Source organism: Protopterus annectens, chromosome 5.part1, assembly GCF_019279795.1.
Source record: "Protopterus annectens isolate FY-2018-M chromosome 5.part1, PAN1.0, whole genome shotgun sequence".
NCBI classification, from domain to species: Eukaryota; Metazoa; Chordata; order Ceratodontiformes; family Protopteridae; genus Protopterus; species Protopterus annectens.
This window is the reverse complement of record NC_056736.1, coordinates 90,264,244-90,286,680: the sequence shown is the minus strand read 5'-3', so window position 1 is coordinate 90,286,680 and position 22,437 is coordinate 90,264,244. Positions and strand designations below refer to the sequence as shown.

The following is a 22,437-nucleotide window of genomic DNA, read 5'->3' as shown; positions in this document are numbered from 1 at the left end:
GCCTGGCATCAGTAATTGCTCATTGCAGGCTTCAGGGAATTCAAATTTACCCTTACCTGGACGATTGCCTGTTACAAGCGGACAACAAAAACAAATTAACAAAAGACTTGCAAAGGGTCATTCATCTACTGCAAGCCTTGGGATACACAGTCAATATAAAAAAGTCAAGGCTGTTGCCATCCCAAAGGATAACGTTCTTGGGTGCAGAACTGGACACATCAAATCAAATGGCATCCCTCACAGCAGAAAAACAAAAGCATCTTCCACTCTACTTCATGGCATTAACAACGCAGAACCAGCTCACAGCAAGGAAAGTCCTGCAAGCCCTGGGTTACATGGCATCCTGCATAATATTGATCCCACATGCCAGACTGCATATGAGGAAGTTGCAATGGTACCTCAGGAATTTATGGTCTCAGCACAAGCACAGCCTAGAAACCCAAATTCCAATAATTCCATGCCTGAAGCAAGAATTCCGATGGTGGGCTCAGGCCTGTCAATTGAACAAAGGACTGCACTTCCACAGCCCTCAACCAAGCCAGACTATCACCCCAGACGCCTCAGACCTCAGTTGGGGCGCACACATGCTGGACAAGCGCATACAAGGCTTATGGACTCAAGACCAGCTAAACCTACACATAAACCAAAAAGAGATGCTGGCAGTAAAACTGGCAATTCAAGCATTCAGACCGTTTCTCCAACAGGGGCACTTGCTGATAAGGACGGACAACACCACAGTTATGTGGTATATCAACAAACAGGGAGGCACACATTCATATCCTCTATGCCGGATGGCAATGGATCTCTGGAATGTGGCCCTAAGCCTAAACATACAGCTCAAGGCAATATTTGTGCCAGGAAAAGAAAACATACTAGCAGACATCTTAAGCAGGACTACCACGGATGCCCACGAATGGATGCTGCATCCAGACATCTTCAAATCCATCACAAGGAAATGGGGACTACCAGAAATAGACTTATTCGCATCCCCACACAATCACCAATTGAAAAAATTCTGCACAAGGACATACCACCCACTTGCTTGGAAAGTGGACGCCCTATCTTTCAGTTGGAAGAACCTGACAGCATATGCATTCCCACCTCTTTCTGTGATGCACAAGGTGCTATTGAAGATCAAAGAAGACCACCCAAGGATCATCCTGATAGCTCCAGACTGGCCGAGACAGCACTGGTACCCACTACTGAGGAGTATGTCTCGGGAACTCGCATGGCCTCTACCCCTGGTTCCTTTTGCTAACACAGAACAACTTCAAAACCCTGCATCCGAACCTGAAAACACTGCAGCTAGCTGCTTGGAGCATTGCATAAGACAAAATAACCCAGATTTATCTCAAAGGGTTAAAGACATTATCTTGGAAGCTCGCAGACCCTCAACAAGAAAAACTTACTCAGCGAAATGGAAAAGATTTCTCTTTTGGAGTGCAGCAAAAGGGCAAAATGTAGCACTTGTAAACATAGCTAACATCCTGGAATACTTAGCAGAGCTTTTCCACAATGGCCTGTCTTACTCTTCCATTAAGATTCATGCGTCAGCTATTTCAGCAGAATACAACATGGATCCTCCAGTCTTCTCTCATCCTCTACTCAGGCAGTTTCTGAGAGGAATCAAAAATGTAAAGCCACCAAGGAAACCACCATTGCCTACATGGGACTTGAAGTTTGTGCTAGAAAAGTTGACACTTCCCCCTTTTGAACCAGCAGCAACAGCAGAATTACAGTACTTATCATGGAAAACTGCTTTCCTGCTTGCAATCACTTCAGCAAGAAGGGTTTCTGAACTACAGGCATTAATGGCAGTGCAACCCTTCCTTATCTTCCATCAGGATAGAGTGTCCATGAGAACTAATCCTACCTTTATGCCAAAGGTGGTCTCCAGGGTATCTTTAAACCAAGCAATCCACCTACCTACATTCTTCCCCAACCCACAGAACAGGGGAGAAAGACTGCTGCATACCTTGGATGTGCATAGGCAATTGCGCTACTACCTGGACAGAACCAAGAACAATAGAAAACTGACCAGCTTCTGGTAGCATATGCCACAGGAATGGAAGGAAAAGCAATTTCAAAACAGACAATCTCTAAATGGATAGGAAATTGCATTAGATTTTGTTATTCTTATCATGGAAAGGCAACTCCAGAAAATATCAGACCTCACTCCACAAGGGCTACAGCCACTACTACAGCTTTTTTACGAGGAGTGGCTACAAAAGACATTTTAGAGGCTGCTACTTGGAGCTCCGTGCATACATTTGCCAAGCATTATATTCTACCCTTATACTCCAGATCCCGAGCAGGCTTTGCCACTGCTGTGTTGCAAGGGATCTTAACTACACCATAATCTTGTTAGGGCCTCCTCCCCCAGTTTGGCTATGGTATTCTACCCATTTGTTAGGACTGCAGATGCATCCTTGAAGGACATAGTACAGTTTTGTACCTACCATAAATGTAGATGTCCGAGAGGTATGCATCTGCAGTCAGGATTACCCACCCTCCTTCCCCTCTGTGGTACTCCTAGGTTATTTGCCCATCTTGTAGCTAGCTGGGGGAATCTATTATGGTGTATTTGTTTGTATATATGTACATACATGTTTATTTCTATTTGCTCTCTGTTGTTTGGAAACATTTGCATTTATCCAAATTTAGCCTTCCTAGAGGGCATCTGGCATCTGGGGCAAGAAACACTGAGGAAAATGGCGTCGGCTGATGCCTTTATACCCGAAGAACTGCAGCTATGACGTCGGGTGAAGTGCGACACCAGCCGATGCCAGACCCAGACTTTGGAATCCGGCCGACCGAAGGGCTGCCTGAGGCCAGGACAACCCATTTGTTAGGACTGCAGATGCATACCTCTCGGACATCTACATTTATGGTAGGTACAAAACTGTACTTTCTACACAATCTTAGAGCAAATAGGAATGTAGTAACACATAACTACACTGTGAAGGAAGACTGATTGAGTGGAAGTGAAGATCAAAGTGAGGGGAGATTTAGCAATACATTCTCCTACGGTGATCCTCCCATCCTCAGGTCAGTTATTACAGAGAAGAATCAGTTTATAGCCGATACAGAGCAATTAACAAGGAGGCACAAAGTAGAACAATATTTGTTACTGCAGTTGCTGAAACTAGAAACAGTGACTTCAAGAAGCACAAGGAAAAAAAGAGTGAGGGCACTGCTTATGGAAAATATAATGCTTAAACTTTGTTCTTAGATGTTGGTCTTTTTCTTGGTGTTAGCACTGCATTTTTACTATAAATGTGCAGGTTAACAACTTATGATGATCTTTTTCTTGCAGTCTTTATGTTGAATATTTTTCTTGCAGTCTTGTGATGTTTTTTTCTTGCAGTCTTTTAGACGGAATTTCTTCTTTTCATTTTAGTTGTTTGAGATTGGGCCAGATGGAGGTGATCTTGAAACTGACGGAGACCTTCTCACTGAAACTGATGTCTTGGCCTATGACTGTGCAGCGAGGTATGCCTTTTCACTTTGCTAATGCTGTGCTATTAATTCTCAGTCTTCATTTTCATAGTTTCACACTTTTTTGCCTTATGATTACACCACAGACTTTTAGTTTCAAGAGACTTGTGAATTTGGGCAACTTCAACACAACTGAACTCTCTCATGGCTGTCTCCAACAGTTCCACTTCTTTTTCCTCTTAACTAGTTACTGTTTTGCAGTATACAACCTCTCCCATTGAACTTTAAAGTTTTAAGAATTATGGTATGCAGATGTTATTACATTCTCCCTGCTTTTGTGGGTTTATACTGTTGAACCTTCAGTGGTTTCCATCTGGAGATGGGATGTTCACTGACTGTTTGATTTACCAGCCACTTCTTGACAGTTCCTTGTGAACAGGGGGCATTCTTCTGTTGTTTTGTTGCTTTCTGCACTTCCACAGTCTTTATATGATGTTGCAGTATTCCAATACTTGTATGTTATCCTGCTGAGGGTAACCTGACATCTTGCTGGGATACCAACACAAAAAACGCACTTGACACTCCATATGTCCGACATATGACCACAGCCCATGGACATAGGGGTGCATAAGGAGATGTATGAGTGCATGATCCTCCAACTGTCTTACCACCAGTCTGAACTCCGATTATTCAATAAAATTGGGTTATATACTACATTGTGTGCTGCTGCCACTGCCAGGTCTTGGTCAGTTAAGTGCCCTCCTGGTGAACCTTTTTTCTTGCTTCTTATCTTTAGAATTTGTTCATGTCAACTAGGAGAGGGAAGTGTGACTGTGCAAAACAGATTCCTTGCAAAGACTTACACTCTGTTTGTTTTGCTGAACACAGTTACCATAACTGTAAAATTTGAAGTAGTTACTTAATTTGATCTGCAACCTGTGGGGTAGTCGGATCCGACCTCGGATCCGAACCGGCAGCTTTCCAAGATCCAAGCTCCTAGCTCCTCCCCCCTACCCATAATCCCTTACTACCAACCACATTACCTCAGATCGTTTTTTGCCACGGCTAAAGACAGTTGCTTCATAGTGAAGAGCTCCTGGCCTGGTGAGATTGTTCTAATTATAGACCTATTTTGTTTTTTAATCTTGTGTGCGTGTGTGTGTTTTAAAACCCTTAAAACCTTTCTAAAAAAAAAAAAAAAAAAAAAAACTAAAACTAATCTCCCCTTAGTTTTAACTTTATCTGTCCCCCTCCCCCCCTTAGTGTTTGGGTGTGTGTGTGAGAGAACTTTATGGCTGAAGTTTCTAAGGCCATATTTTCAAAATGTACTGAGTGTGGCCACAAGCTTTCCCCAGCTGATGGCCACACTCAGTGCGTTTTGTGCCTGGGGGCAGCTCATCTATCGGAGGCCTGCCAGATATGTGTGGTCTTCAACCCCCGGGCACTCAGGGACAGGAAGAACAAGCTGATCCTGGCGGGAAAACTCCCCCAGGAATCAGCTTCTTCTTCCTCTCCCAGCCGGGTTCAAGCTACTCCTGTAGCTTCGGCGCTGGCTACTCCCTTAGCTGTACCAGGGACTCAACCTCCCTTATCGGGTACCAGCTCTGTGGAGTCTAGTGCTTCTTCCTACAGGGAGAAGAAGCACAGGGACAGAGAGGGTCACAGATCTAAAAGGCGGGCCGAGTCTCATCCCTCGGCTCCGCCTGATAAAATTTTGAAGTCCCCAGTGAGGGTCTCCGGATCCCCGTCCTCTCGGCTCCGTTCACCTTCTTTTTCTCCGGAGGAAGAGGATAGATCTCCCTCGAGGTCTTCGAGGCGGCCCTTTCGGCCCACCTCTACTACCTCTTCGCGATCTACACTGAGCATCTCCGAAGCAGACATGGATCGGATGATGCGAAGATTTCTGCAGACCCAGATGCAGATGGGGATGCTCTTGCCTCCCCCCCCCCTTGGGAGGGAGTGCAGTCCCCATTTTTGCCCCAATCGCTCCTTCTCCGACCCGTTTTCGGGTCTTGGAGTTGTCGGATCCAGGCCCTTTCGGACCCAGGGATACATCGGCGCCGATAGCGATTGTGTCTTCGCCGACTATACCTTCGAGCTTGTCGGATCCAAGCTCTCGGGGCCGGGGGTTGAGCATCGGATCCATGGGGGTGGTTGTGTCTTCGGCGCTGATTGGGTCGGAGCACACCACTACCTCGGGTCCGACTGCTTCGGTTGTGACCCCGATCCCATCCTCGGAGCCAGGGAGGTTACTTTCTCAGGCTGGGGACAGTGAATCTCCCTCGGCTTTTGAGGTAGTGGAGAGGGTACTGTCGAGGTCATCCAGGTCCCCGACCGGGCCTTCGGATCCACCCGTGCCCCCACTGTATCAGGGTCCGTCTTCGATCATCCGTCCATCTGGACAGCCTGCCCAAGCCCTCCAGTTGGTTCCTATGGAGGAACACCACCCTGCGGACGAGCCTTCTTCGGACAGTCCCGCCGAAGAGGCGCCTCGGAAGCATCAGTGCAAAAGGAGGCACCTGGACTCCCCCGAGTCCATTACCACGGATACGGATTTGGATGATACAGAGGGCTCCCCAAGGTCACCCCCTGAAGATGTCTCCTTCGGAGACATCATGGAAATGTTGCGTATAAGAGGGGGGTGGTCTGCCCAAAAGCCCTCCCTGGACGAGTCTGTATTTCTGGAGGCCTTTGAGGCAGGCCCATCTACCTCCTGGGTGTCCCCCCACAGCCGACCCCTTGGTGGATCTAATTACCACCAGGGCTTGGAAGGACCCCGACACCGTGGAGCCTATCCCTAGATGCCCAGACAAGGTCCTCAGCCCTCCCTCTGTTAGACCTTCTTGGTCCAAAGGCGTGCCGGTTGATGCTATGTTGGTGGCAGCGGCCACTAGGAAAGAACTTTCCCAGGAAAGTTCTTCGGTCCATCCGCCGGACAAGGAGTCCCGGGCGTTGGACCGTATTGGGAAGCGGATGTTTGCTTCAGCGACTTTTGCCATAAGGTCGCTGAACTACATGGCACACACCATTAGGCTACAGCGTGACTTAATTAAAGAATATGCTGCAGCCCCTCCGGAGTCCATGTCGGTCCCAGACAAAAAGGTTTTTGAGACTCGAATGGCCACTCTAAAGTCCATATCAAACACATCTATGTGGCTTCTTTCCCATGCCACGGAAGGAGCCGCTAGAGCTAGCGGAGCTGGAGTGGTCTTGCGACGTCACTCCTGGCTCCGCCTTTGCGACTTCACGGAATCCCTTTAAGGCGTCCTTCGCGAACGCCCCTTATGACGGTTCGGCCTTATTTGGCTCAACAGTTTGCGACACGCTAGTCCAAAGCGAAAAGGATGGGAAGACGCTGTCGGCCGTCGGAGTCCGCTTCTCTAGCCCCCAAAGATCCTTCTCCAGGAATCAGAGGGGGCAAAAGAAGCTGTGGTTCCGTAAATCTCAGCAATCCCGTCCTGCTGCGGACAATTCGTCCTCTAGAGGCAGAGGAGAACAAGGTGGATGCCGGCCCAGAGGCAGAGGGGGACCGCGTAACTTCGGGTCTGGAGAACCTTTCTCGGACAAACCCGCGCAACAGCCCTGAGGGCTTGCCCAACTATCCCTCTCTGGAGGCAGTCAGGGGGGGCGATTATCGGAGCACCTGTCAAACTGGGAGTCCATTACAAAGGATTGATGGGTGCTCCGGATTATATCCAGAGGTTACACTATACCGTTCACACCCCCCCCCAAACCCAAACGTCTCCACGATGTTCTACCCCATCAGAGGGAGTCCGCAGCTCTGGAAATTTCAGAGTTGCTAAGAAAAAGAGCCATCCAGCCCGTCCCCCCAGATCAGTCCGGATTGGGTTATTACTCCAGGTTCTTCTTGGTGCCAAAGAAAACGGGGGACCTCAGACCCATCCTAGACCTCTCGTCCCTGAACCTGTTCATACCCAAGGAAAAGTTCCGGATGGTCACCCTCCAATCTATTCTCCCCCTTCTGCGGGAGAACGACTGGATGTGCTCGTTAGACCTCAAAGATGCGTACTACCATATACTAATGGACAGACGATCCAGGAGGTTCCTCCGCTTCCGGCTAGGAGCCAGTCATTATCAGTTCAGGGTTCTTCCATTTGGCCTAACCTCAGCCCCCAGAGTGTTTACCAAAGTCATGGCAGTGGTTGCAGCCCACCTGAGACTCCAGGGCATTCAGGTGTTCCCTTACCTAGACGACTGGCTCCTCACCGCCCCCAACAGGCATCTACTGGTTGTGGCGAGAGATTACGCCTCTCTCTCTGGCCCGTCGTTTGGGCATTTCAGTGAATCTAAAGAAATCCTGCCTGTGCCCCACTCAAGCCCTAGAATTCATAGGGGCCAGGTTGGATACTCGGATCTCCAAGGTGGTTCTTACACCTGTCAGGCTGAACAATTTGTCTCTCCAAATCTTAGTTATTCTTCGGAGCCCCGCTCCTCCAGCAGAATTAGTCCTGAGGGCGCTAGGGTCTATGTCAGCAGCGATTGGCCTTTCTCTTCATGCCCGTCTGCGAATGTGAGTGTTACAGTGGACTCTCCAGGTCCAATGGTCACTATCGGTCCATCACTTAGACATGCCGATTCCCCTGAGCAGGGCATGCTGGCACTCCCTTCTTTGGTGGTTACAGGGTCAGGAACTCAAAGAAGGGAGACCCTTTGTGATTCCCCCAGTCAAAGCCACGTTGACCACGGACGCTTCTTGCCTCGGGTGGGGCGGGCATTATGCAGGCAAGTCTGTCCAAGGCACGTGGACTCTCCTAGAGACTGCATTGCATATCAACGTCCTAGAGATGAGGGCAGTGCTTTTGGCGTTGCAAGCTCTTCATCACCTTCTTCCTCTGGGGATTATTGCAATCCAGACGGACAACATGTCCGTTGTCTGGTATATAAACAAACAGGGAGGGACCAGATCTTACCCCCTGTGTCGAGAGGCCATGAAAGTGTGGGAATGGGCGATTTCCACCAACCGCTTTCTGATAGCAACGTACATTCAGGGACGGTCCAACATATTAGCAGACAAGTTAATTCGGGTATTCCTCAGCCCTTACGAGTGGTCTCTGAATCCTTCTGTCGCGAAGCAGAAGTGGGGTCAACCTCGCTGCCACCTTTTCGCTTCTCCCCTAAACACAAAATGCAGCGATTACTTTGCGATAGTTCCCCCCAGTGGGGAATCCCCCAGGGACGCTCTGGTTCATGCTTGGCCGCCCGGTCTCCTTTATGCGTATCCTCCTCTTCCTCTGATGATGAAATTCATCCAGAAAGCCTGTCGGTTGGGGAGCAGAGTGATTCTCATAGCCCCATTCTGGCCTCGATAAATCTGGTTCCCCTTTCTGCAGTCTCACAGTGTGGCTCCCCCATGGATTCTGGACCCCAGACCAGACCTAATCTCGCATCCGACGAGATGCCACACTCCGAACCTGGTCAACCTCAGGCTTACGGCTTGGTTGATCCAGTTCCATTAATGGCTAGGACTCCCGGTATCTCGTCCCCTGTTAAGGCCATTCTAGTGGCAGCTCATAAGCCATCCACCAGAAAGCTCTACAACAGTAAATGGAAACGCTTTTCCATCTGGGCAAAGGAGAAGGAATTGGATCCCTTTACGGTTCCTATTCCCACTATCCTGGACTTCTGTCCCTTCTTTTTAGACAAGGAGCTAGTGCGTCCACCGTTAAGGTCCAGCTAGCAGCCATCTCTCATTATCACGTGGGGGATGGAGTAGATTCCTTGGCGTCAGCAAAAATATGCAAGACCTTCTTAAAAGGCGTGTTTCTTTTAAAGCCCCCTATTAAGCCGGCAGTTCCTCCATGGGATCTTACCTTGATCTTACAAGCATTAACAAGACCACCTTTCGAGCCGGCGGCCTCAGTGCCGTTGAAATTCTTATCTTGGAAAACGGCCTTTTTGGTCGCTATTACTTCCGTCAAACGAGTCTCAGAATTACAAGCTCTGTGCATTAAGCATCCATACCTTATTTTTCACAAGGACAGAGTGGCCCTCAGGACTAATCCTTCCTTTCTGCCTAAGGTCGCCACAGAGGCTAACATTAATCAGTCTATTAATCTTCCTGTTTTCTTCCCGAATTTCCAAAACAAGGGTGAATACACATTGCACAAATTGGATGTACACAGACAACTACGTTTTACTTGCATAGGACTAAAGATTTTCGCAAGTCAGACCAGTTGTTTGTTTCTTATGCTAAGTCAGCCATGGGCAAACCAATTTCTAAGGGGACAGTGGCAAATTGGATCTCTCAGTGTATTAGACAGGGATACACTTCATCTGGGAAGCCAGCTCCGGTTGGCGTGCGTGCGCATTCTACTAGATCTGTGGCTACCTCGACAGCTTTTTGGTCTAGAGTTCCAGTAGACGATATTTGTTCAGCAGCTACCTGGTCCTCTTCCCATACGTTCATTTCTCATTACAAACTGGACATGATCTCCAGAAGTAAGGCTTCCTTTGGCTCCGCGGTGCTTCGGAATATCCTTCCGTAGGGACCAGCCAGGGTCTTTAGGTAAGCTGGGGACTCTGTCCCACAGGTTGCAGATCAAATGAAGTAACTACTTCAGATAAAGAAGTTATATACTCACCATAACGTTCCATCTGAGTAGATACTTCATTTGTCTGCAACCAACCCCCCCCTGCCATCCCCCGAACCTCGGTGCGGTATTGTTCCTTTGGAGATTTTTTCTCCGTCTTTAGCCTATAGGGCAAATTAACCGATCTGAGGTAATGTGGTTGGTAGTAAGGGATTATGGGTAGGGGGGAGGAGCTAGGAGCTCGGATCTTGGAGCTTGGAAAGCTGCCGGTTCGGATCCGAGATCGGATCTGACTACCCTACAGGTTGCAGACAAATGAAGTATCTACTCAGATGGAACGTTATGGTGAGTACATAACTTCTTTTTATGTCAGTTTGTTCCCAAAACCTGTGATCTTTTCAAAATGATAGAACCCTCAGCCTCTGACATCCCACTCTCATTCAAAAAGTAAAAAAAATGAAAATTGGGTACCTCTGCTGCCCAGTCCAACTTGGAAGTACCTGCTGAGATACAACACAAGTCCCCCATATGTCTGAGATCTGTGGAGGTGCCTGCTGCCACAATCCTGGAGTAGGACACTATGGTGTTTTTCATTCGTACATCCAAGACTGAATCTCTGACTGCCACATGAGAGAAGGGAGAACCAACAGTGATTATTTTGGAGAGAATGGAGTCCATACCTTAGATAATTTAGCAAGATGAGGTACCTAGGTCCCTTACAAGGTTCAGCAAAGTTCTACATCACATTGTTTTGTTCAAGTGGATGTCTTGTAGTCATGTCTCTTAATGGATGTCCCAGGAGAAAGAATGGCTTGATTTCTCTCAGGACTTGTATAAACCCATTCTGTCTTTGAAATCTTTTTCCTTAACTTTTTTCCCATTCTTCTGCCCCTCCGCATTTTGAAGAGGCAGCATGAATATTCCTCATAAGAGGAGGAATAAGATTCAGATGAGAATCCGCTGGCTTATTCCTCACAAATGCACTATTCTGGACAGTTGCTCTCCTTGACTTGCATTCATTTGATATATTATGTATAACAGAAACTTGGCTAAAACCCTCTACTCCTGACCATGAAATCACCCCTCCTGGCTACAACATACTTAGAAATGACCGAACTAAGAAAAAAGGTGGCGGGATAGCCATTCTCTATAAATCTCACCTACAAATTACACAATTCAAGGAACTTCCATTAACAGGCCCCAAATCTGAAATTTTATCAGTCAAACTACAGATTAATGACAACAAAGCTATCTGTATAATTTGCATGTATCTTCCCCCTGGTAATAATACCCTAATCTTAGAAAACTTACTCAGTTCTCTTACTAACGTACTACCCCAAGAAACCATTATACTTGGTGATTTTAACATTGACTGGAATACCTGTATAGCCCAAAAACCTACTAACCATATTAATCTCTATGGTTACTCTCAATTGATTACAACTACAACTAGAATCCATAAACCTAACATGAAAGAAACAATTCTAGATTGGATTCTAATAAATAATACCCCTAACAACTATACTCCTGGGACGCTTCCTGATAGTATTAGTGATCATATTCTTACTTATGTTATCAGACAAAAATTGTACATTCCTAATAAGCATAAACTAAAAACATGCGCTCAAAAGATTTTTCAACCCTGATAACTTCCTTAATGAATTACAAGCATGTGACTGGTCACCTTTATCAAACCTTGAACTTAATGAAGCAGTTTCTTATTTTAACACTAAATTTCTGCAGATCCTTGACTATCACGCTCCTTTTCACACCACCAGGATAAGAGCCAAAACTGCCCCGTGGCTATCTAAGCTAACAAAAGAAAGAATGATCTTGAGAAATAAAATCTGGGCTAAATGGAGAGCTACAAAATCTCCAGCTGATCATCTCCTATATAAACAGTTAAGAAATACTACCAAGAAATACACTCTTAGCGATAAAAGGAATTTTATATTCATCTTCAAAATACTACTCAAAATACCCCACAAAAATTTTGGTCAGGCATTAATAAACTTCTAAAACCTGGGCATTCTCCTACTCCTGCTCCTACAGGATTAAACCCTAACTCCTCTATACAAATCCCAGGCGCCTTTAATAACTACTTTACAGAAACTATTCTTACCCTAGCCAACTCCTACCAACACCCATAGCCTCCCACATAATAACTCAACAGCCTCTACTAATGCCTTTCAAATCCAACCTGTCTCATCATCAATCATATATAAGCTTTTATTAAAACTAAAGCCTTGCACTCCATCTGCAGACAAACTCCCATCCAATTCTTACAAATAGCTGCAAAAGCTATTTATCTCCCAATATCTATACTGATAAACAGAACCATCTCTGAAAAGAAAATCCCTACCATTTGGAAAATTTCTCATATAATTCCCCTTCATAAAGGTGGCCCTTCCTCTGAAATATCCAACTATCGCCCCATTGCCTTACTCTCCCCATTAGCGAAGATAATGGAAAGGTGCATACACAAACAATTTCTTGACTACCTTCTTCAAAACAAACTTCTAGCCGACTGTCAACATGGTTTTAGGCCACACCACAGTACTACAACTGCCCTACTCTCCTTTGCAGACTCTATCAATAAAAATCGTAATATTAACCATTTCTCTGCTGCACTATTTATAGACCTATCAAAAGCCTTTGATATGGTTAACCATAACATACTTCTTGAAAACTGAACAACCTTCCTCTAAGCTCACACTCTTTACAGTGGTTTAGAAGCTATCTCGAGAACAGGCAACAAGCAGTGCTTTGGGAAAATAACCTATCATCCTTACTCCCTGTAAATATCGGAGTTCCACAAGGCTCTATCCTTGGACCCCTTCTTTTCTCATTATTTATCAATGATCTTTATCTGAATGTGCCACAAGCAACCTGCATCCAATATGCAGATGACTCAACTTTGATCTGCTCAGATACAGATATTCCCTCTCTCCAGTCCATCACCCAAACAACCTTCCATAATGTTGAAATATGGTTTATGCAGCACTGCCTCCTCCTTAACCGCAAAAACAAAGCTACTGCTCTTTACTCCCACAAATAAATCTCCTACACCTTTCTTTACTATCTCCTCTAATAATGCCACCTGTATAAACCCTGAAAAACTACTCAGCTATTAGGTGTAACCATTGATAACCATCTGAACTTTGAGGAACAAATTAACACTTCTATTAAAGCTGTTAATAAAAAATTGGGACACTCTATAGAATTAGATCCTTCCTGAACCCAGCAGCCAGGAAAACTATTGCACAAACCCACCTACTTTCCACCCTTTTTTATGCTTCAGCTATATTTACCACACTCTCTAAAAATAACATCAACAAACTCTCTACCTGTTATAACAGTATAGCCAGATTCATTAATGCTACACCCTTCAGAACTCACCATTGTCACAACCTTAAACAACTAAACTGGCTAGAACTAAATAACCACCTATTGTATCAACAATTACTCATCATTCATAAAGCCCTTCATTTCCCCAAAAATACTCCCAGCCTAGCATACCTCATTTCTTCATACAAGAACCTAACCACACTTCGTTCAGCAAATAAGTTCCTTGTATCCATAACTAAATCATACAATAAAGCTGGGGATGCTATATTTTCTAATTCCATTGGTAAAATATGGAATCAACTCCCTCAGAATATAACTAGTCTTGGGTCTACCACTCTATTCAAAAAACAAATCAAAGAACATCTTATTTCACATTGGCTATGTCCCTGTACCAATCCCGACTGAAACATATTCTAAATACAACTAAATTTTTTTATCTTCTCACTAAGCCCCTACCTGATGCCTCTCTGGAGATGAGATTTAATCTTAAGTTATGCCTTAAATTATTCTATCCTTAGTTTTTTTTATATCCTACTATGTTACTAGTAGAACTAGACTTGTACATTTTAAATTTATTTGTTATTCTCTCTTGAAATGTAAGACTGATAAGTTTCTGAAATGTTATTTCCTTGCCTCTCTTGTACCATTTAGAAATCTATGTAGAAAATCTTTGATGTATTGTTAAATATTTTTGCTTTATTTATATTCATCACTGTAATTTTAACTGTACTGGAGCTTTTCTCCCCGGGCCTCTACTGTAAACGGATATATATCCAGCTAGACTAGCCCGGTCAACAAATGTAAAATAAATAAAATAAATTAACATAAGATGATGAGGATACATTATTGCCAGATTCCCCACCAGAAGAAATTTCCTTTGTGGAAACTGTTTCCAGAATGATGCAGCATTTTGAGTGGAACACTAAACAGATCTCAGACGTTCAGAAAATGTGGTTTGAATCATAAGAAATTGTGACCCTCTATACCTTCTGTTATGGCCTCTGTCCTCAAAGCCTTTTTGGATGCCTTTGCTTTTCCTCCTTCTAATCCAGGTTTTGCAGCCTTCTGCACCTGAGAAACCTGGCAGGTTCTGTAAAGTGCCATGAAATTTCTGTACAATATCCGGCAGCTGATAATACAGTCTTCTTTATCCCCTGATAAACCCACCTGGCTTTTCTTGCATCTAGAGTGCTGCCATCTAATAGAGACAGTAGGGCTATGGGTAAGTATGGAAAAAAGTCTATACCTCTGCCACCCTGACTTTTAAGAGCCATTAAATACCAAATGGAAATGACAGAGTATGTACTCATATTATGGAAAACCTGAGTAAGACTGTGACTGAACTTAATGATTCTGAAAAAAGTCTCTCTCTTTGCTCAGTAGTTTCACACAGGTATGTAGTCAGACACTCTTTTAAGTGCAGCTATGATGCTGCAGAGGTTTCTTCCAGGCTGTGGCCACAGGCTAAACCATTTGTAGGTTTGCTTGTCTTCGTCTTCATTGCTATCAGCTGATTTAAGGGCAAGCTTTTAGACTCCCTTCTCCATAAGAACCTCCTATTTAGACCTTTGCTGCTGAACTTTTCCAATCCCTGCAGGAAAAGGCAAAGTCATGCAGGACTTTAAGCAGATTTTTTTTTTCTTTCTTCAGTCCCAAAATATCAGAGAAACTACGCCTCTAAACCCACTGCCTTTGTTCATAGGGAGGAAAATGCCTCTCAAAAGGGAAAGAAACTTCCTAATAAAAGATTTCAAGAGAAACTTCAGTAGGATTCCAAGCCTGGAAAAATTCCTTTCCAGCCAAACCCACTTCAGACTTGACTGTCTTTTGCCTCCTCCCTTTCACCTTGGTCCACAGATTCTTGTCCCCAAGGGTCTTCTTTATCATACAAAATGGTTACAAAATCTCTTGGAAGGAACTCCAATCCTGAAAGGTATTCTTTCCCCTCTTGCAGCTTAGTCTCATCTCACCCCTGCCTTGCAGCAGGAACTGCCCTGTAAGGGGACTATAGAACCAGTTCTTCCATAGGCCCAGGGAAAGGGCTTTTATTCAAAATTATTCTTCATCCCCAGGAGTGTCAGAACATGGAGACCCTTTCTAAATTTATCCTATCTCAACACCTGTCTGAATGTTCCCTCTTTGAGATGCTTGCTATTCAGACTCTACTTCCCATTGTCTTTCCTTAGGTCTGTCTGGTTACTCTGGATCTGAAGGATGCATACCTGCACATCCCTGTACACTGGGCCTGAGGAAATTTCTTAGATTTTCCATATCTTCATCATACTTTATATTCTTATGTTTAGCTTTTGGCATGTCTGCAGCTCCCAGAGTCTTCACAAAGTTCCTAGCTCGGGTTATAATGTAGCCTTCTGCAGAACCCAGGGGAATACAAATTTTCTCCAAAATGGATGACATTTTTATTCAGGAATTCATTTATTCATTTTTATTCCAAGGAAATATTACAAACACAAAACTGCAAAATATACCAAAAAAAAAAAAAGCCACGGGGTAGGTAAACCATATATTCTTCTGGTACCTCGGTCTTTCACCTTCAAGGGATATACATCACAAACAGCCAGCACTTTTAGTCACAATTAAATTGATTAATTGCTTACAATTAATTATGCATCAAAATTCCCACAAACATTTAGAGAAACCCAACACTGACCAAAATGTACCAAATCCCACCCGCAACCCTCACAAAATTCCCCCAAGATACAAAAATTCAACAAAACCTCTTGATAGAGACCTCTGGGGGAAAGAGTACCATACAAGTATAGTCTCAAGTTGGTTTATTTTCCTAGTAAAATCCCCTCTCTTCCCCAACAGGTTGTGCTAAAACACTAAAAAACAGAGTTTCACCCTCACCAGAGTATTCCCTATGAAAGTGGTTAGCAACTGAGCTTGTCAGATGCTCCAGTATTTGTGTTTCGACCTTCCTTTTGGTCTGTCTGGTATACCATTTAAAAACATCACACCTACAACCCAAAATATATATGGCATCACATGAATGGGAATGAAATCTTTTCTTGGCTACATATCTGCATCCACTAATAAGACTGTTGGAAATATTGCGAATCCTTCCACACACACTACATTTTCCACAAGGAAATGAGCCCACTGGTCTAGAAGTATAAAATTGTCCAAAAACTGGATGATTGAGCAGCTCCTTCAAATTACAATAACGACTGTAAGAGAATGTAATATGTTCAGGAAACAGTTTCCCCAGAACTTCCTCAGAGATGACCAATTGCCACAAACTCATGACCACTTTCCTCAAAACGTCAGAGAAAGAACTTTATTTGGACACAAGAGTTTGTCTTTACACTTCTCCTCCGACAAATCCTTAAAAAGCCCACCCCTCCTCCAGTTTGTTTAGCTCTCTGCAAAACATCCTTAGAATAACCCCTTTCCAAAAGTCTTTGTTCTGCCTCAGAAAAATAACCTCACCTAGAGCCTACATCTGACGTATTCAAAGGTTTACTATTGAATTGTCGAACATCACTCGGTCGACTATTGTATTGTCGAATGCATTAGGTCGGAAACGCAATTGTCGAAGACATTATAATCAATCGAAGAACGGTTTTACCATGGGTCGAGGTAGGGAAGATGGATGTAGTAGGGGATAATACTGTACACCTACCTCGACCCATGGTAAAACTGTTCTTCGATTGATTATAATGTCTTCGACAATTGCGTTTCCGACCTAATGCATTCGACAATACAATAGTCGACCGAGTGATGTTCGACAATTCAATAGTAAACCGTATTCAAACAAGTTCTCTTAAATTCACCGTAAGGGAGAGAGCTAATAAGATGAGGGGGATGCATGCTAGACGCATGAAGAAAATTATTTACAGACGTAGGTTTCCTAAAAGGCCTGAACTGAATCTTTCCAATAACAGCTACAAAAAAGTCACCGTCCAAAAAATGAATAGACGTGGTCTATCTGGTAACTACACTTTAAACCACAAGCATTGCTGTTCAGTGTATCCTTGAATTTTTTTAATTTTTCCATCATGCCCCTATAAATCAAAAACAAATCTTCTATAAATTGCTTGTAGATCACACTTTCATGAAAAACCTTATCAGAGTAGATGAAATGTTTTTCAAACTCCACTATACATAAAATAGCATACAAGGGAGCAAATGGGACACCCGTAGCTGTCCCTTTTCTCTGCAAGAATATTTCCCCTTCAAACACAAAAGATTTGTGGGATAAACAGAATTTGACTAAATCCAAAATATAGAAGGTATGTGGGCCCTCACCCAAAATACTTGCAATAGTCTTAAGTCCCCATCTGAAAGAAATATCGGTATATAATGCTGAAACATCCATAGTCGCCAAAAAAAAATATCTTTTTGCCATTCTAAACTTTTAATAAGCTCACAAAGTTCCAGAGTATTTTTTATATTGGTGGGTACTCCCTTAAGCTGTATTTTCAACAATGAATCCACTAACACCTCCACATTCTGCATACAAGAACCAATACCCAAAAGAGTTGGTCTCCCAGGAGGGCTCCTACGGTCATTATGAATCTTCGGAGTGGCATAAAAAACAGGGTCTTGAGGCTGAGAGGTAAACAATTTTTTGACATCCTGTGCAGAAAAGAACCCCAACCTCTCCCCTTTCTCTAAAAGTTAAAACAATTGATGCTTAAAATGGGTGACAGGGTTAAAGAAGAATTTTTCATAATCATCTTCATTATGTAATAGCCTATGAACCATATCACTGTACCTCACCCCGTCCATAATCACCCAGTTTCCCCCTTAACCAGCTGTCTTAAACATGTAATTATCCACAGTTTCCCATAGACAATTAAATGCTTGCCATCCAGATTTACTAAGATTGAAATTCTTGCATTTGGACTTTTTTTAAACATCTTTAGAAGTTATGCAACATGTTTTCAGTTAAGCATAAAACAGAAAACGGTTTAGGGTGATAAAACATGCTTTCAGAGCAGGGTAATGAGGGGATAGTCAGATGCCCATAATCTGTATGAAACACAAAACCTTCTCGTGAGTGATCAGTGTCAGTATTAAAATCACCATAATCATAAACAGACAAATTTAATAAAGAGCCACAATTATCAAGTTTGTCAGATTCTTTCTGAACAGCGCAGTCTTTTCATTTTCAAGTACGGAACCTGCTGGCCTCTATCAATAGATTAGCAAGTGTCGGAGTCTTAGTGGGAATAAATTTAGCCCATTTGAAAAACACATTTTAGAAGCTGGAGACATAACCAAGTCCGATAAATTAATAATGTTCAAAGAATCTAACTTACAAATATTGCCAGAATTGAAATTTGATTCCTGTTCACTAGATGAAACTGTTTGAAAATCATTAATGTCCCTGGACAACTTTTTTCTAGATATAGTGTCCTTTTCTGCCCTTTCCAACCTCTACTTAATTTCACTCATTCTGACACAGTACAGAGAATCAGACAACTCCTTGCTGAATGAATCCTCCATACCAGCGATCTCCTGGCATACCTTCTCCAGGGATCTGACAATGTTCTTCATGTTTCACTGTTGCAGTCATTACATTTGGGTAATCTGCTGGCAGGTTGCCCTCACTTGGCCTGAATTCCAAAGTCTTGGGTCCTGTGTCAGTTGCTGTCTCCTCTTCCATGACGTCAGGTCGTCAGGGGTATAAAACATGCAGCGACACCATTTTCTTTTGTCTTTCTTGCCACGTGGTGCCCGAAGCAGAAGCATTTCGCAAGTGCTGGTCGGCCGACTACTGAAATATTCGAGTTTGAATTTCATAACCGAAGTCTTCACTACGGCTAAGCACCCCCTTTGGGGAAACTTTTTTCTTGTTTTTTACCAATGTCAGAAAAAGTTAATTGTATTACTTGTGGGAAGCAAATACACCTCATATGGATCTCCATTTATACTGTATTCCTTGCCTAGGCCCTGATCACAACGTGCCTGGCTGTCGGTTTTGTGCTAGATTTAACTAATGCACTATTAAGAGTCGATATATTTTTGCATCTAAGTATTTTGGAACCAGATTTAAGTACCCAGAAATGTTGTCAGATAGTAATTCGACTACTGGAATACATAAAAAACGCAAAGAAAAGGACAGAGAAAGGCAGTCAAGATCCAAAACCGACGACGAAGCTTCTCCTAAGCCAGTCGCCGGTACTCAGTGAGGCGCTTTCGCAGCCTCTGATACCCGCTACCTTCGAGTCGCAAGCCTCTACCGACACCCATGTGGAGTCCGGCATGCCACAAGATACTCAAGGTATTGGACCGACGGATATATCTCCCTCGGATGGGTCTGGAGCCACTTGACAGGCACCGGTTTCTGAGGGTGTATTCAGACCTCAACATTTGTATATCAAACCAAGGAAAGCTGCAAAACCAAAGACAAAAGCAACTTCTAAAACTAAAAAAAGATTCATGAGCCACGTGCACAGACCTCTCTGCTTAAAAAACAGATGATCAAAATGGCTGAAGACCTTCTTACCTGATCATGGGTACCCATCCCCCTCCTGATAAGAGGCTTAGGCAAGACACTGATTATGAATTTTCAGATCAGGTTTCTATTTCTTCTGATTCCTCTTCTGTTCAGGAATTATCTATGCCTCCCTATGAGGATTCTGATGCTGAGGAGTCTACTCCATCTGCATCTCCTCCTGAGGATTATTCATCTGGAGAAACCTTGCATACTTTGAGGGAGCATTTTCACTGGGAGAGTCAAGACTTCTCAGAATCAAAAAAGAGGCTCAGGGATTTCCTTCTCCCTCAGCACAGGCCTTTAGCCATTCCCCCTGTTTTAGACATTGTGGATGATGTGCTTTCGGAGTCTAGCTTGACCTCTGACTCCTTACCTCTGGCTCCCAGTAAGCCTGACAGATATTACAGGGTCCCTGACTCACATACATTTTTATTTAGAAACCCTGCTGCTGATCCTGAAACTATTTCAGAGGGTCCAAAGGGAGTTAAGGCCTCAACAGCAAAAAATCGTATCCCCTCTGACAGAGATTCAAGGGCAGTGGACAGATGGGGGGAAAAGGTTTATACATCTGCAACCTTGGCAATCAGGGCCTTAAACTGTCAATTTCATATGCTTAAAATACCAACGTTATGGGATTGCTGAAACAGAAAATGATGTTGATTTCAGAATGTGCAGAAAATAAAGAATTGCAGGAATTATTGCATGCAGCTGAACAAGTTGGAAAGCATACTTTGCAATGTGGTTTTGATTCCTTAGAGGCCTCCTGCAGGGCCACAGTTACTGGATCTGTGATTAGGAGGCATGCCTGGTTAAAGGAACAAAATTTGCCTGATCATGTTAAAGCTAAATTGCTAGATGCTCCTTTACAGTATGATTCTCTGTTTGGCATTAAGGCAGAAGAGGTTTTAAAGAAAATGGAAGACAAAGCTAAGTCTATGCAAACTGTTAAAGACTTCTTACAAGTGCAGCCACCAAGATTCAGTAGACACTGGCCTACAAAAAATTGGTCCTTTCCTGTGTCAGACAGAGCTCAAAGGGGCGAATCCAGATGCCCTAAGGGTTCCAGATACCAAGTGCAAGATTCATACAGGTCAAAGCAATGGGGCGCTTCCACCTCCAAATCTGGAGGCGATAAAGCACAAACCTACAGAAAGCAATTCCCAATGACTTCCCTCTGCCTACACCAAACACTTATCTTTTGGCAGCACCCATAGGGGGAAAAATAGCACTTTTTGCTCAAAATTGCCAATGGTTGGCCAGATCTGCCAAAAAATCAATGGGCAGAGGCATAGAAACAGGTTATGCCCCTCTTGGATATGGGGGCCATTCAGACAGTACCAGAATAGGAAAAAGGACAAGGTTTTTACTCAAGACTGTTCTTGGTACCCAGAAAGGACAAGGTCTGGTGGCCAATACTGGATTTATCGATTTTGAACACATACCTGGACATTCCAAAATTCAAAATGCTGACTTTGCAGCAGCTTCTGCCCATGCTGGGCAAGAATGCTTGGCTGGTGACTTTAGACCTAAAAGAGGCATACCTGCATGGCCCAATAAGACAATCGTGCAGAAGATACCTCAGATTCAAGGCTGGCTTAATGCATTACCAATTCTCTGCACTGCCCTTTGGCTTATCTACTGTGCCTAGGGTCTTTACAAAGTGCCTGGCACCAGTAATTGCATTTTGCAGACAAAACAGTGTACAAATATATCCTTACTTGGACGACTGTCTCAAGCAGAGAACAAGGACACTCTTTTTCGACACCTGGCATTTGTGAAAAGGCTTCTAACATGCCTGTGGTACACAATAAACGAAAAGAAATCACAACTGGTACCCTCTCAAAAGATAACATTCCTGGGTGCAAGCTTGAATACAACTGCCCAGATGGCTCATCTCACTCCAGACAAGCAAAGGCAACTGACAACTTACTTCAAACTGATGGCAACAAAAACCCAGTCTTCTGCAAGACAAATTCTGCAGGCTCTGGGCTTCATGGCATCCTGCATCCTATTGATTCCATATGTAAGACTGCATATGAGGAAACTTCAATGGTACCTAAAAAGTTTATGGAGTCAACATTCTCACAGTCTGGAAACAATGATTCCTCTCATTCCCTGCCTGCAACAGTAGTTTCTATGGTGGGCAAAGGCATGTCACCAAAACATGGGATGGCCATTCACTCTACCCCCTGCCAGCCAAACCATGACAACAGATGCATCAGATTATGCCTGGGGGGCCCACATGGCAGGAAGATGCATTCAGGGCATATGGTCACCAAAACAAATGCATCTACATGTCGACCAGAAAGAGATGCTAGCTGTTCAAAATGCCCTAACAGCCTTCAAGGACTTGCTTCATCCAGGACAACTACTGATTAAAGACAGACAACATTACAGTCATGTGGTATATAAACAAGCAGGGGGAACACACTCCTACCCCCTTTGCAGATTAGCCATGCCACTGTGGAACACAGCTTTGACCTACCAAATACATCTTCAAGCTCAATTCCTGACAGGAAAACAAAACACTCTGGAAGACGATTTAAGCAGAAACCTTATGGATCCTCATGAGTGGAAACTCTTCAGCATGATAACAGAGAAATGGGGGAGCCCCCAGACATAGATCTATTTGCC

General features: G+C 43.8%; 1 protein-coding gene across 1 annotated transcript in view; it reads left to right on the top strand.

Moving 5' to 3' along the window:
- Window positions 1-22,437, top strand: part of MYCBP2 (MYC binding protein 2) — a gene marked incomplete in the record, with an annotated part of 5,088,083 nt that overhangs the window by 1,836,829 nt on the left and 3,228,817 nt on the right. Inside the window, 1 exon segment of the mRNA XM_044072904.1 lies at window positions 3,401-3,492. Coding sequence (XP_043928839.1) covers window positions 3,401-3,492 — 92 coding nt within the window.